The sequence below is a fragment of the Triturus cristatus genome, chromosome 8 (assembly GCF_964204655.1).
Source record: "Triturus cristatus chromosome 8, aTriCri1.1, whole genome shotgun sequence".
In the NCBI taxonomy this organism is placed as follows: Eukaryota; Metazoa; Chordata; class Amphibia; order Caudata; family Salamandridae; genus Triturus; species Triturus cristatus.
The window spans coordinates 40121191-40136408 of NC_140591.1; the positions used below are offsets into that span (position 1 = coordinate 40121191).

General features: G+C 55.6%; 1 protein-coding gene across 1 annotated transcript in view; it reads right to left on the reverse strand.

Moving 5' to 3' along the window:
* Positions 1 to 823: 823 nt before the first annotated feature.
* Positions 824 to 15218, reverse strand: part of LOC146799916 (butyrophilin subfamily 1 member A1-like) — a 207717-nt gene continuing 193322 nt past the window's right edge. The window contains exon 5 of the mRNA XM_085620848.1: positions 824 to 3463. Within this exon, the coding sequence (XP_085476974.1) occupies positions 2931 to 3463 (533 nt within the window). The 3' untranslated portion in view covers positions 824 to 2930. The remainder of the gene's footprint in view (positions 3464 to 15218) is intronic.

Sequence of the window (15218 nt, forward strand, 5' to 3'; positions counted from 1 at the left end):
TGTAAATATGAGCAACTAGCACTTTAAATAATGGGAGAAAACTATGGTATGTCATGTGATAAAGGACCCGAGAGGTTTGAAAAGCGTTATGGCGGCTATGCACTAACAAAGGAATAAAGAAATATGCGCTGATAAAGTGGAGTTCGTGCCTTTTTCATGGAAAAACTGGGAACCGATTGGAGAAAGGAGTGAGAAATATATATATATATATATATATATATATATATACACACACACACACATATACATAGACACATACATAGACATAGCTCCCCCTCCGCTCCACCTCCCTGTTGAAATTAGGCTCCAGAAAGGAAACAAGGTTTAAAACTAATTTTATTCTTCAAAACAAACCCACACCGTACTGGAACATGCGGCACAGGGGGACTTATCTGCCTTCCAGACATGGACCAGTGTACGAAGGAGAATGGGTCAGTAGTATTGATAAGGTGATTAGACATGATGATATACTTCCAATAGGTTACACGTGACACTCTCTCGTGCCAGCTCTTCACGGCTCCCTGCAGACAGGAAAGGGCTGTGGACAGGTCAAGTGACACTGGGTGACATTTCAAGGTCACTGTTGTAAGTAGATTAGATAGGCATCACCAAGCAAGCACATATATACAACAGTCACCTTTGTTTATTGAGAGTGATGGAGCGGTAATTTCATGGTAATTTCTCAGTGCAAAACATCATTACCTCTTGTTTACCGCTTAATGGGGATGGACCTTAGCCACCGTGTGATCACCATCAGGACACTTTGCATAAACATGAACAATCAAATGCAAATAATATTTAAGGCAATAATGAGAGTTGTGAGTAGTTTTAAAGGGTTTTATTTTCTAATCAAAAGTCAAAGTTCTCTGACTCTTTATTCATTAGTCAAATATCAATCAGGTTACAGAATTGAAAAATAGGAAAAAATAAAATTAATACAAAGCACTCCATAAAGGAAGGAAAACCTATTTCTATGTCAGTCATAACTCTTAAAGAGTTCTAACAAAATATAATTCTAGAGTGAGTTTTGCAAGGCTCAATAATAATTAATAATTGGCAAAAATCTCGAACAAAGAGAAATAAATGCATTAGACAAATAAATCTTTGCAAAGCCAGTTAGTCAAAGCATAAAACTTGGAGTTTTAGCATCTAAACCTGTCCTGTTCCTCTTCAGCTGGTTCTCTCTGTTCCTCTCTGCCTCTCTGTGTCTGACACAGAAGCTGCTCATGAATGAGCCCCTCCTTTTTCTCTCTTCGCAGAACTTTAAAAAAAACTGTGTGTTCTGCCTCGCGTCCTGCTAAAAAAAATATGAGCAAAAGCCTACACCTCTCAGCTGGTAACCAATATTTCTATCAAAAATACACGTGACTTGGTCTTTGTAGCTTGTCCAATAGGAGCTTCAAAACACATCGACACCCCATGGGCTGACTGGACACGTCATCAATCAGGCAAGTTCTTAACACATTTGAGGCTTGTGCTAAATGATTTCACATCCTGAAAACAATTACATTTTCTCCAACAAAAAGTATTACTCATACGGAAACAGAGAATACATATTATAATAAACAAGAAGAAAAATGTGTGCTTTTCAGTTTTCTCCCTATGTGATGAAGTGAATAAAGCTTTGTTTAAACAAACTGCATGGAGATAAAAGTATACTACAATCAAGGTCTTTTCATGAAGAGACAGAAACAGGAGGGATAAATTATAAGAAAGGTCATGAGATGAGAGGAACAGGAAGTAAAGCTTTCCTTTTGTATCTCAAGGCCGAAGGGCCGCCCGCAGTGAGCTGAGCCTGCCAAAGCAAATTCAGCCTTTCTACACTGTAAAACTCGTGTTATTCAGCACAAATGTATGCTACTTTGAAAGTTCAAAACACATTTTCCAAACTAAACGTACATTCTACAGTTAAATCTAAAATAAACACAATTAAACAAACATGATTAATTAATTGAGCATGGTTCTACATGATTCATTAAGCATCTGAGCGGGCCTCATTCATGTTTTCCCTGGCACCAAAACTCTGCGTCCCATTTTTTAAAAAGCTGTTTGTGTCTGAAATTTAAAGCCGCTTTTTGTCATATAGTAATACATAAATCTTATAGGTGAAATCTGGGCTCCATCAAGAGCCTCCAAAGCGGTGACACACAACACCGTCAGGGACTGTGGTTGTCACACATGCAAGCGGGTGGGGGCCAGTGCTTGCGGGGGTGGGGGGTTTGTCAGAGCTGTGAGGGTGTCAGTGCAGCCCCCAGAGGCTCTGGGGGCCCCATCCTGGCAGGGGGCATGGAAGAGGTGCTCGCCTGGGGGACATGGTAGGGGCTACGATACATGGTGTTGAGGATAACTGCAGCCATCCCGGGTTCGCCTTCTTATGCTGGGGCTCAGTAAATGAGTGCCTTATAAAGAAAGGGTCGCTCAAAATGGAACCCATCAGGCCACGAAATGTCACTCCTTGCAGAGTGCAAACATGGAAATGTCACACATATCCAAACTCGACACCTGGCAGCTATGGAGGCCGTCGAGCTCACCCCAGTCCATCCAGCTGTCCACCCCACCCAAGTAAACCCACTCCGCCACTCACCCACCATCTGCCAATGCCCTCCCACCCCTCCGCGCTGGGCGCAGGCCGCGGTCTCCCTGATGTTGAGGTAATGGAGTGCAACCTGTTACGAGGGGGCTGCAGTTTCCTCCCTTCCCCTCAGAGGTTCATCAGTAGGTGAAAGTAAGGCTGGAGCCCCCGAAGAGAAGCCAGAGGTGGGGGGAAGGTCTGTCTTGACCAGAGTAAGAAGCAGGGGTGCAGCCCCCAGTGAATTGGGAAGGCGGGGGGCGGTTGCTATGTTATTGGGAGGCTCTATTACACCAGGGACAGTGGGCCAAAAGTAGGGGATGAGCTCCTCTGTGAGTAGACGGGAGAGGGGGCTGATGTGTTACACCAGGTGCAAGATTATCAGTGGGTCCTCGACCTGGAAGAAGGGGTGCAGCGCCCCGCGGAAGGTGTCATTGAAGGTGTAGAGGTGCTCCCAGGTGTCTGCATTGTAGAAGGACATCAGCCCCCCATCATAGTCCAGGTACAGCCCCAGTTTCAGGGGGCACTGACAGAGGGACAGGGAGGTGGCGGGATTGTAATGACCATCATCCAACCGCTGCAGAGCCCAGAACCCCTCCTCAGGAGACACCTTAATAACTTTCTTCCTTTCCACTGAGTCTCGTGCGACCCCAATTGCAAACATCACTCTCTGCTTTATCTCCCACTCCTCCCTCTCCCACAGCACCTGCACGCCCACCTCCCAGTAATGCCTCCCTGAGGTGAACACCCTCCTCTCCAGCACACAGCGGCAGTTCTCGAAGGCCTTAGGACTATATGGGGGGGGACGCACTCCGTCTGTCCATGTCACACTTCTTCCCTTCGAATAGATGCTCATGGCTGGACTAGCTGTGTCTAGATCCAGACTCACCAATGCTGGGGAGAGAGGAGAGAGAGTTAATGACACACTGTGTGATCTTAGGCGCATCGCTGCCCAGCCCAGAGACCCCAGCACTGCAGAGAGAGGATAGAGCAGGTTAATGACACACTGTGTGACCTCAGGCGCATCACTGCCCAGCCGAGAGACCCCAGCACTGCAGAGAAGAAGATAGTTAATGACACACTGTGTGACCTCTGGCACATCAGTACCCAGCCCAGAGACCGCAGCCCTTCACAGAGAGGAGAGAGACTAAATGACACAGTGTATTACCTCAGGTGTACTACTGCCCAGCCCAGAGATCCCAACACTACACAGAGAGGGATAGAGTTAATGACACACTGCGTGACCTCAGGCGCATCACTGCCCAGCCCAGAGACCCCAGCACTGCCAAGAAAGGACAGAAAGAGTTAATGACACATTGTGTGACCTCAGAGATATCACTGTCCAACCCAGAGACCTCAGTACTTCAGAGAGAGTGTTGGACAGGCCTCACAGACGACTTGCTCCCTCCCCGCTCGACAGGGCCCGGACTCCGGCCCACCTGGCATAACCCCGCGACAAGCACCTGTACTCCGTCTCCCGACGGACCCTTTGCCCTCGGACCCTTACTCATCACGGGGTCCAGCCCCACCGGCTTCCCCGGCCGGGTCAAGCCGCCATCTTGGGCCCTGCACCACGCGGCCGCCTGGCCTCCCCTCGACCCTAACCCCGGGCCTGACCGGCCCCGACATCCCGGCACCACCATCCACCCAGGAGGTGAGCGGACCACTTGGCAGGTCAATGGGAGAACGAAGTGTCAAGAGCTCTTCCCCCGCCAGGTGCCGATCGCCTCCAGCTCCCCCAGGCGCTGGCTCCACCCCCTGCTGGGTGTCTGGACACCTTCATCCCGGGCCCTCCGACCTCCAAGTGCGAGGGTCCGGACATCAAAGGGCACCAGCCCTATAACTGAGGCAGCTCCGGAGCAGGAAAGCAGTTGTATCCTGGAGTCGAGAGACACCGAGTGAATTCAACCTTGACGGTCTACTGGCGCTGCCATAGCCCGCTCTTGTGAACCATTGTCCTGCCTGCTGGCGCTGCCGCGGCCTTCTGCAACATTCATCTTCCTGGGACCTGCTGGCGCTGCCGCGGCCCGCTGTAACGACCATCCTCACCGGGACCTGCTGGCGCTGCCGCGGACCGTATATCTTCCGGGGACCTGCTGGCGCTGCCGCGGCCCGTTGTAACGACCATCCTCACCGGGACCGGCTGGCGCTGCCGCGGACCGTATATCTTCCGGGGACCTGCTGGCGCTGCCGCGGCCCGTTGTATCGACCATCCACACCGGGACCTGCTGGCGCTGCCGCGGCCCGTACCACCAAGCTCGAGGATTGTGAGCTCATCATCATCTCATCCGAACTACCTGATTGGTAAATAGACTGTCCCGCTACCCCCTTCCCTACCTTGCGAGACTATAATCGAGGGGACCCCTGAGTCCAGACCTCCTTGTATCATTCCACCGTACCTTAAATAAGTGCTTATAAAGAACACTGAACCTTATCCTTGTGTGGCATCTGTCTGTGGGAGGGAAGTTACTTATCTGTACGATCGCTGGAGACGGCTCTCCCCGGAGACCTCTCCTCCTGACCCCGGCCGACCCTCCCGGTCCGTCTACCTTTTCTAACATTGGTGGCCAGCGGCGCGATCCGAATCAACGCGTAATCGTACAGAGAGTAGCTCACCCCACGACAAAGCACGATGTCGAGCAAAGATAGCAGCTCCACCGAGAAGTTCCAAATGGAGAAATTAGAAGAATACAACCACCGCGAACTGAGACAATTTTGCATAGAACTTGGCATTGCTACCACCGGCCTGAGTACCAAGGATGATCTAAAGCGCGCTCTTGAGTCATGGACAGAAACTGGGGTCGCAGGACCCTCCGACCAAAACAGCGTCACACCAGACCAAAACAGCATCACACCAGAGGGGAACGCCACGGCTCCCGAGGAGCGGGGAACGGGCCTCTCGCAGGAGGAGATACGAGAAAGAGACAGATTCAGATTACACGAATTAGAGATGGCACGACTCAAGATGGATGGGGAACTCAAGTTAGCTGAACAGAAACTCAACCTCGAGCATATGCGGCTTCGAGAGGAACGAGAGGAAAAGCAGAGACAGAGAGAGCTGGAAGAGAAAAAAATAACGCTCGAGCACGAGCGCCAACTGGCGGAAATAGAACTGCGCAAACAGAATAAGGAACTGGGGGTGCCTGAGCGACCACACACCCCGGGGCCAATTGAGAAAAAAGTTCACATCCCCAAGGATGTGGTCCGCGAGTATGTCCGAGAAGACGACATACAACAGTGGTTTAAAGCCTATGAGATCGCAATGACCTCCCACCGGATCGACCGGAGTGATTGGGGAGCCGGACTTTGGGGGAGATTTATCAACGAGGGTCGCGATGCCCTGCTACAGCTCCCCGATCACCAAATGTCGTCCTACGACCACATGAAGGCTGCCCTCCTCACCCGCTACGGCCTCACGCCCGAGATGTACCGCCAGAGGTTCAGAGATTGCACCCGGATCCCAGGTACAACTTGGGTAGAGTACGTGAACTATTTCAGCCGGGCCTTCGAGGGTTGGATCAAGGGAAGTCAGGTCACCACCTACGAACAACTCTTCAACCTTATGGTATGGGAGCACCTGTCAAACAACTGTTTCGTCGAGCTCAGGCAGCACCTACTCGACAGTAAGCTGACTGACCCCCGGCAGCTCGCCGCAGAAGCTGACCGATGGGAAAGCACCCGAGTGGGCCGGAGGGGGCCACACGAACAGAACAGAAACAACCAAGGCCAGCACCGTCCTCGGGGAGGAGGAGGGGGCCAGGGGCGAGGGAGAGACGCCTTGCCCGCAACACCCGTGGCCAGCACCCCGGCTCCGGCCGGCCGGGGCAACCCCCCGTTGCGGCCTGGGTACCGAGCCAACGTCACGTGCCACCGGTGCCAGCGACTAGGCCACTACGCCAATGATCCGAACTGCCCGCTAAACCAAACACCCAAGCCCCGCCAGGTAGCTGCCGCTGCCCTAGGGGAAGAGCAATCATCGGAGGGACCCGAAGAGTATGAGCCGGCCCAGCAAGGGTGGGAACCGGCCGCCATGGTCCTGGCATGCTTAGGGGGAAGAGACATGGTTCCGCGGGCCCCCCTACCCGCCAACACCAGAAAATACGGTCAGTGGGTGACCATTAATGGACAGAGAGCCGAGGCCTTGCGTGACACCGGCGCCAGCGTGACGGCCGTCCGCTGTCACCTGGTGAAGCCCGAGCAGATCCTACCGAACATTCTCTGCCCCGTCCGCTCGGCGGACAACTCTGAGAGCATGTGTAAGATGGCCTGCGTCCCGTTTGAATGGGGAGGGGTCTCCGGCCTACTGAAGGTGACGGTCCGGGACGATGCCCCCGTGGACTGCCTCCTGGGGAATGACCTCGAGAGTTCCCCGTGGGCCACCGTCGAGAGAAGAGAGCACTTGGGGATGCTGGGCCTCCCGGACTGGGCCTGCATAACCACCCGATCCATGGCCGCCCGTGCCGCCCCCCGATCAGAAGAAACCGAATGGCCAGCACCTCCGCCCCCGGTGGCCCCTGTAGGGGACAACGGCGAGTCCGACCTACCGGACCCGACTACCGAAGAAGACGCGCCACACCAGGACCTTCCGGATCTGGCTCAGTGGCGGCAAGAAGGGGGGCCCACCCAAGAACAGTTCCGCCAGGAACAAAAGACCTGTCCCTCCCTCGAGGGACTCCGCCAACAAGCCAGCACCCAAAACGCCGGGGACACCCCCGGAACCCACTGGGTCTACTGGGATAACGACCTGCTCTACAGCGAGCAAAGAATCGCCGAGCTGGGGGCCGGTCGAGTTCTGGTGGTACCGCTCCGCTTCCGAGACTTTCTGCTCAACCTGGCCCACGATGTCCCCCTGGCTGGACACCTGGGCCAGGACAAAACGTACAGTCGCCTGGTGACCCACTTTTTTTGGCCGAAAATGAGGAATGACGTCCTGAACCACTGCCGATCTTGCCCCACATGCCAAGCCAGCGGGAAGAGTGGCCGGAAGCTGAAGGCCCCTCTACAACCCTTCCCGGTGGTCACCACCCCGTTCGAGAGGGTGGGGATAGACATTGTGGGACCTCTGGACCCCCGCACGGCACAAGGACACAGGTTCATCTTGGTACTAGTGGACCATGCCACCCGCTACCCCGAGGCGGTGCCCCTACGGACAGTGACCGCTCCGGTGGTTGGCCGGGCCCTGATGGGGATCTTCTCCCGGGTAGGCTTCCCCCGAGAAGTCGTCAGCGACCGGGGTACGAATTTCATATCCAAATACATGAAGTCCCTCTGGCAACAATGCGGGGTCACCTACAGATGCACGACCCCCTATCACCCCCAAGGGAACGGACTAGTGGAGCGTTTTAACCGCACTCTCAAAGGGATGATTGGGGGATTGGAAGAGCCTCTCCGTCGCCAGTGGGATGTACTACTCCCGTGCCTCCTCTTCGCCTACCGGGAAGTTCCCCAGAAGTCCCTCGGTTTTAGCCCCTTCGAACTCCTATACGGGCACCCTGTGCGGGGGCCCCTCAGCCTAGTCAAGGAAGGTTGGGAGATGGCCCCCCTAACGACCCCTCCAGACATCTTCAAATACATCCTGGCCTTACGAAACCAGACCCGGCGCTTCAGGGAGATGGCCAAGGCGAACCTCGAGGCCAGCCAGGAGGACAATGCCTCCTCCGTTGAATTCGAGCCTGGGCAGCAAGTATGGGTGATGTCCCCCACCGAACCATGTGCCCTGCAAGATAAGTGGACGGGGCCCTTCAAAGTGGTCGAGCGCAAAAGCCCCGTCACTTACCTCATCGACATGGGGTCCTCCCGGAACCCCCTTCGGGTCCTCCACACCAACCGGCTCAAACCACACTTTGTGCGCTCCGAACTGAGCCTCTTGATGGCTACAGACAGTGGCACAGAAGAAGACTCCGAGCCCCTCCCGGATCTCCTGAAGACTCAGGAGAAGGACGGCTCCGTGGACGGGGTCCGGCTCTCTGACGCCCTCACTTCGGAGCAACGCCAGGACTGCCGGGACCTCCTGCTGCAGTTCGCTGCCCTGTTCTCCCTCACCCCCGGGGTCACCCCCTGGTGTTTGCACGACGTAGACACCGGGGACAGTCCCCCTGTCCGGCACCGGGCCTACCGCGTACCAGATCGGGTACGGGCCTGCATACAAGAGGAAGTGGCCAAGATGCTCACGATCGGGGTCATCGAGCCCTCGGACAGTCCCTGGGCCAGTCCGGTTGTACTGGTTCCCAAAGCCGCTGCCCCCGGCACCGCGCCTGAACTGAGATTCTGCGTCGACTACCGGGGCTTGAACGCTGTCACCCGGGCCGACGCTCATCCCATCCCCCGGGCAGACGAGCTGATCGACCGGCTGGGGGCCGCCCGCTACCTTAGTATCTTCGACCTAACGGCGGGCTACTGGCAGATCGGCCTCACACCCAGGGCTCAGGAACGGTCAGCCTTCTCTACCCCCGATGGCCACTATCAATTTAAGGTCATGCCCTTTGGCATGAAGAATGCCCCCGCCACATTCCAACGCCTTGTGAACCAGGTCTTGGCGGGGCTTGAAGAATTCAGCGCTGCCTACCTGGACGATATCGCTGTATACAGCCGCCACTGGTCCGACCACCTCCGTCACCTCCAAGAGGTCCTACGAGCCCTCCAGCGGGCCGGCCTCACCATTAAGGCCGGCAAGTGCCAGATTGGCCAAGGGTCTGTGACCTACCTTGGGCACCAAGTGGGGAGTGGGCTGGTGGCCCCACTACAACTTAAGATTGCTGCCATCCAGTCCTGGCAGCCCCCCGTCACCCAGACCGAGGTCCGAGCCTTCTTGGGGCTCACCGGCTACTACCGGCGGTTCGTGAAGGACTACGGCAGCATCGTGGGGCCCCTCACGGGTCTCACATCCAAGAATCAACCGAAGCGGGTCAGCTGGACTCCTGATTGTCAAGCGGCCTTCGAGGAGCTGAAGGCCGCCCTGTGCACCGCCCCGGTGCTCCAGGCCCCCGATTACAGTCGGGAATTTGTGGTGCAGAGCGACGCCTCCGCCCACGGCATCGGAGCCGTCCTCTCTCAGTTGAACCCCGAAGGTCATGACCAGCCGGTGGCCTTCATCAGTCGACGTCTCCTGGCCCGAGAACAGCGTTGGAGCACCATCGAGAGGGAGGCATTTGCAGTAGTGTGGGCCCTCAAAAAGCTCCGACCATATCTCTTCGGTGCCCACTTCCGGGTACAAACCGACCATCGACCCCTGCAATGGCTGATGCAGATGCGGGGGGAGAACCCAAAACTCTTGCGCTGGTCCATTTCCCTGCAGGGAATGGACTTCACCGTGGAGCACCGACCAGGCCAAGACCACGCCAACGCGGATGGCCTGTCCCGCTTTTTCCGCCTCGACGAAGAGAGTCCCCAAGGAGATGGGTGACTCTCCCCGCCTTCAGCTGGGGGGGACGCATGTTGGACAGGCCTCACAGACGACTTGCTCCCTCCCCGCTCGACAGGGCCCGGACTCCGGCCCACCTGGCATAACCCCGCGACAAGCACCTGTACTCCGTCTCCCGACGGACCCTTTGCCCTCGGACCCTTACTCATCACGGGGTCCAGCCCCACCGGCTTCCCCGGCCGGGTCAAGCCGCCATCTTGGGCCCTGCACCACGCGGCCGCCTGGCCTCCCCTCGACCCTAACCCCGGGCCTGACCGGCCCCGACATCCCGGCACCACCATCCACCCAGGAGGTGAGCGGACCACTTGGCAGGTCAATGGGAGAACGAAGTGTCAAGAGCTCTTCCCCCGCCAGGTGCCGATCGCCTCCAGCTCCCCCAGGCGCTGGCTCCACCCCATGCTGGGTGTCTGGACACCTTCATCCCGGGCCCTCCGACCTCCAAGTGCGAGGGTCCGGACATCAAAGGGCACCAGCCCTATAACTGAGGCAGCTCCGGAGCAGGAAAGCAGTTGTATCCTGGAGTCGAGAGACACCGAGTGAATTCAACCTTGACGGTCTACTGGCGCTGCCATAGCCCGCTCTTGTGAACCATCGTCCTGCCTGCTGGCGCTGCCGCGGCCTTCTGCAACATTCATCTTCCTGGGACCTGCTGGCGCTGCCGCGGCCCGCTGTAACGACCATCCTCACCGGGACCTGCTGGCGCTGCCGCGGACCGTATATCTTCCGGGGACCTGCTGGCGCTGCCGCGGCCCGTTGTAACGACCATCCTCACCGGGACCGGCTGGCGCTGCCGCGGACCGTATATCTTCCGGGGACCTGCTGGCGCTGCCGCGGCCCGTTGTATCGACCATCCACACCGGGACCTGCTGGCGCTGCCGCGGCCCGTACCACCAAGCTCGAGGATTGTGAGCTCATCATCATCTCATCCGAACTACCTGATTGGTAAATAGACTGTCCCGCTACCCCCTTCCCTACCTTGCGAGACTATAATCGAGGGGACCCCTGAGTCCAGACCTCCTTGTATCATTCCACCGTACCTTAAATAAGTGCTTATAAAGAACACTGAACCTTATCCTTGTGTGGCATCTGTCTGTGGGAGGGAAGTTACTTATCTGTACGATCGCTGGAGACGGCTCTCCCCGGAGACCTCTCCTCCTGACCCCGGCCGACCCTCCCGGTCCGTCTACCTTTTCTAACAGAGAGGAGACAAGTTTAGTGACACAGTGTTTGAACTCAGACGTATCACTAACCAGCCCAGAGACCCCAGCACTCCAGGGACAGGACAGAGAGAGTTAATGACACACTGTGTGACCTCAGAGATATCACTGCCCAGCCCAGAGACCCAAACACTGCAGACACAGGACATCCACAGCACTGCAGAGAGAGGACAGACCAGGTTAAGGACACACTGTGTGACCTCAGGAAAATCACTGCCCAGCCCAGCCCAGAGACCTCAGACCTTCACTGAGAAGAGAGAGACGTAATGACACACTGTGTGACCTCAGGCGCATCACTGCCCCGCCCAGAGACTCCAGCACTGCAGAGACAGGACAGAGAGAGTTAATGACACACTGTGTGACCTCAGAGATATCACTGCCCAGCCCAGAGACCCAAACACTGCAGACACAGGACATCCACAGCACTTCAGAGAGAGGACAGAGCAGGTTAAGGACACACTGTGTGACCTCAGGAAAATCACTGCCCAGCCCAGCCCAGAGACCTCAGACCTTCACTGAGAAGAGAGAGACATAATGACACACTGTGTGACCTCAGGCGCATCACTGCCCAGCCCAGAGACCCCAGCACTGCAGAGACAGGACAGAGAGAGTTAATGACACACTGGGTTACCTCAGATGCATACAGCCCAGCCCAGAGACCCCAGCACTGCAGAGACAGGACAGAGAGAGTTAATGACACACTGTGTGACCTCAGAGATATCACTAGCCAGCCCAGAGACCCACACACTGCAGACACAGGACATCCACAGCACTGCAGAGAGAGGACAGAGCAGGTTAAGGACACACTGTGTGATCTCAGGAAAATCACTGCCCAGCCCAGCCCAGAGACCTCAGACCTTCACTGAGAAGAGAGAGACGTAATGACACACTGTGTGACCTCAGGTGCATCACTGCCCAGCCCAGAGACCCCAACACTGCAGAGACAGGACAGAGAGAGTTAATGACACTGTGTGGCCTTAGGCGCATCACTGACCAGCCCAAAGACCTCAGCCCTTCACAGAGAGAAGAGAGACTTCGGGGTCTATTAGGATGTAGGGTGGATCACCACCTCCTGCATGGCGGTGGCGATCCACCCTACATCCTACCCCACCCGCCACCCATTTCCCTTCTGCCATATTAGTATGTCACGGGGGACCCCGGCAGACGGAAAGACCGTCCGCCGGTTTTCTGCCGGTCGACCAGTCGACCGGGTGGAAAAGGGGTTAGATATGGTGGCGGTGTCTGCTAGACACCACCATCCATATTAGCATGGGCAGCGGTGCATGGCTTTCCATGGCGGAGACCCCGCAATGGAAAGCCATGTGGAGTCTGCTTTCGGGGCCCGTTGCGGGACCCCAGTGTATTGGGGGTGTGGGGGTTGCACATGGGGGGTACCTATGGTACACCCCTGTATTGTCATGGATATGGTGGCAGGCACCTCACGGTGCCTGTCACCTTGTGCATGACAATGAACACAGTGCATTCCCAGCATTGTGGCGGGCGGTGCTGTGAGCACCGTCCGCCACAATGCTGGGAATAGAGGATGCCACCACCGCGGTGGCATCCTAATCGCTGGTGCGGGACCGCCACACCACTGGCGGCCGGTCCCAGCACCGCTTGGGTGGCCATCCTAATAGCCCCCTAAATGACACACTGTGTGACCTTAGGCGCATCACTGCCCAGCCCAGAGACCCCAGCACTGCAGAGACAGGACAGAGAGAGTTAATGACACACTGTGACTTCAGAGATATCACTGTCCAACCCAGAGACCTCAGCACTTCAAAGAGAGGAGAGAGACTTAGTGGCACACTGTGCGACCTCAGATGTATCACTGACCAGCCCAGAGACCCCAACACTGCAGAGAGAGGAGAGAGAATTAATGAAACACTGTGTGATTTTTAGATGTATCACTGCCCAGCCCAGAAACCTCAACCCTTCACAGAAAGGAGAGAGACTTAATGACACAGTGTGTGACCTCAGGCGTATCACTGCCCAGCCCAGAAACCCCGATTCACTGACAGAATATCGAGAGACAGAAAATCAACCTACAGAAATATCGACGCAAAAATATAGAAGTCAAGAATATCGACATCCTATCTACATTAGTACAAAAATACCCCAAAAATAATATCGATGTCAAAAATATCTTTATTAAGAATATAGGTTTTTTTTAAAGTTACAACAATAATGTAAAATAAAGTAAATATTACATATAATTAAAATAAACATAGATACAAATATTTTAAAATGTTTAAAATTATAACTAATATATATAATGTAAAATAAGTTACACATATACATTAAGGTGCCAATTCCGATCCTGTAAAACCCGGGTACGAATGGTCGTACGGAGCGTATTCTCCATATGACTCGTACCCGGGATTTTCACCGTACAGGCCAGCAAGTACGATTCGCACAGAAATACCATTTCCGTACAAATCGTACCAAAGACCGTACGGTGAAAAAATACATACAAGTCTGATCCGGGACAGCGCGTACGCGATGTCCGGACGGAGTCAGGCAGCGTTCTACGGACCAGCAAGTACGATCCGTCCGTACGTCACTCCGTACAGCTATTTTTTTACGAGAGCAAAAAACTCTCGGGAAACTGAGTCCGACGCGAAAAAGGAACCCCGGTACGCGACGGACAGCCATGGACCCCATTCTACATGTCATCCCGGCCCTCATAGCCTACGACCTGGTGCAACGAGCATGACTCAGACGCCGCAGAAGGTCAGAACCACACCCAGGGGTCAAGGGGGGTGAGGGGCAGGAAACATACCCCATACCTCAATCAAAACCTACTATAAATTATCGGGACATACATCACCTCCAGGGTCTGGTCACTTCGGGGGGCGTGGCCACCAATCTCAGCGTCTGGCAACAACGGAAGTGGACGTGGATGCGTACCCCTAAGGCCACAATACAATAGTCATACGGCCCGTACCCACGCTCTGTGGGCGTGGGTACGGGCCGTACAGGGGCCTTAGGGGAACTTGTGGTACGGCCCGTACCCACGCCCACAGAGCGGGTGTATGGGCCTTACAGGGGAAATAGGTGGACGTGTGGTATGGCCCGTACCCCCGCCCTGAGGGCGTGGGTATGGGCTGTACATGAGCCTCAGGGGAACGCGTGGTACGGCCCGTACCCACGCCCACAGAGCGGGGGTACGGGCCATACCAGGCGTCCCCCCTACAGACCACACACACGCCCTCAGAGCGGGGGTACGGGCCATACCAAGCGTCCACCTACGTCCCCTGTAAGGCCTGTACACCTGCTCTGAGTGCGTGTGTATGGTCCATAGGGGGACGCCTGGTATGGCCCGTACCCCCGCTCTGTGGGCGTGGGTACGGGCCGTACCATGCGTACTCCTACGCCAGCACTACATTTGTGGTACAATGCGTACACATGCCACGAATGTTGCGTTACGGCCTGGTAAAGCATGTTACACACATATTGGGGTGTGTGCATGTCCCGGACAGCAGTGTACTGCACCAAGGGGGTTGTTGGGTGGGTGGGAGAGGGGGTGGCTGGGTGGCTCTGGTGGGTGCAGAGGAATAGCAGCAGTGCCCAGATGCATGGGTTTGGGTGCAGAGGAATACCATCAGTGCCCACACACATGGGGGTGTGTGCATATCAATACCAGCAGTACCCAGAGACATGGGGGTGGGTGCAGAGGAATGCCAGCAGTGCCCAGAGACATGGGGGTGGGTGCAGAGGAATACCAGCAGTGCCCAGAGACATGGGGGTGGGTGCATATCACAAACAGCAGTGCCCAGAGACATGGGGGTGGATGCAGAGGAATACCAGCAGTGCCCAGAGACATGGGGGTGGGTGCAGAGGAATACCAGCAGTGCCCAGAGACATGGGGGTGGGTGCATATCACTACCAGCAGTGCCCAGAGACATGGGGGTGGGTGCATATCACTACCAGCAGTGCCCAGAGACATGGGTGTGGGTGCAAAGGAATACCAGCAGTGCCCAGAGACATGGGTGTGGGTGCAGAGGAATAC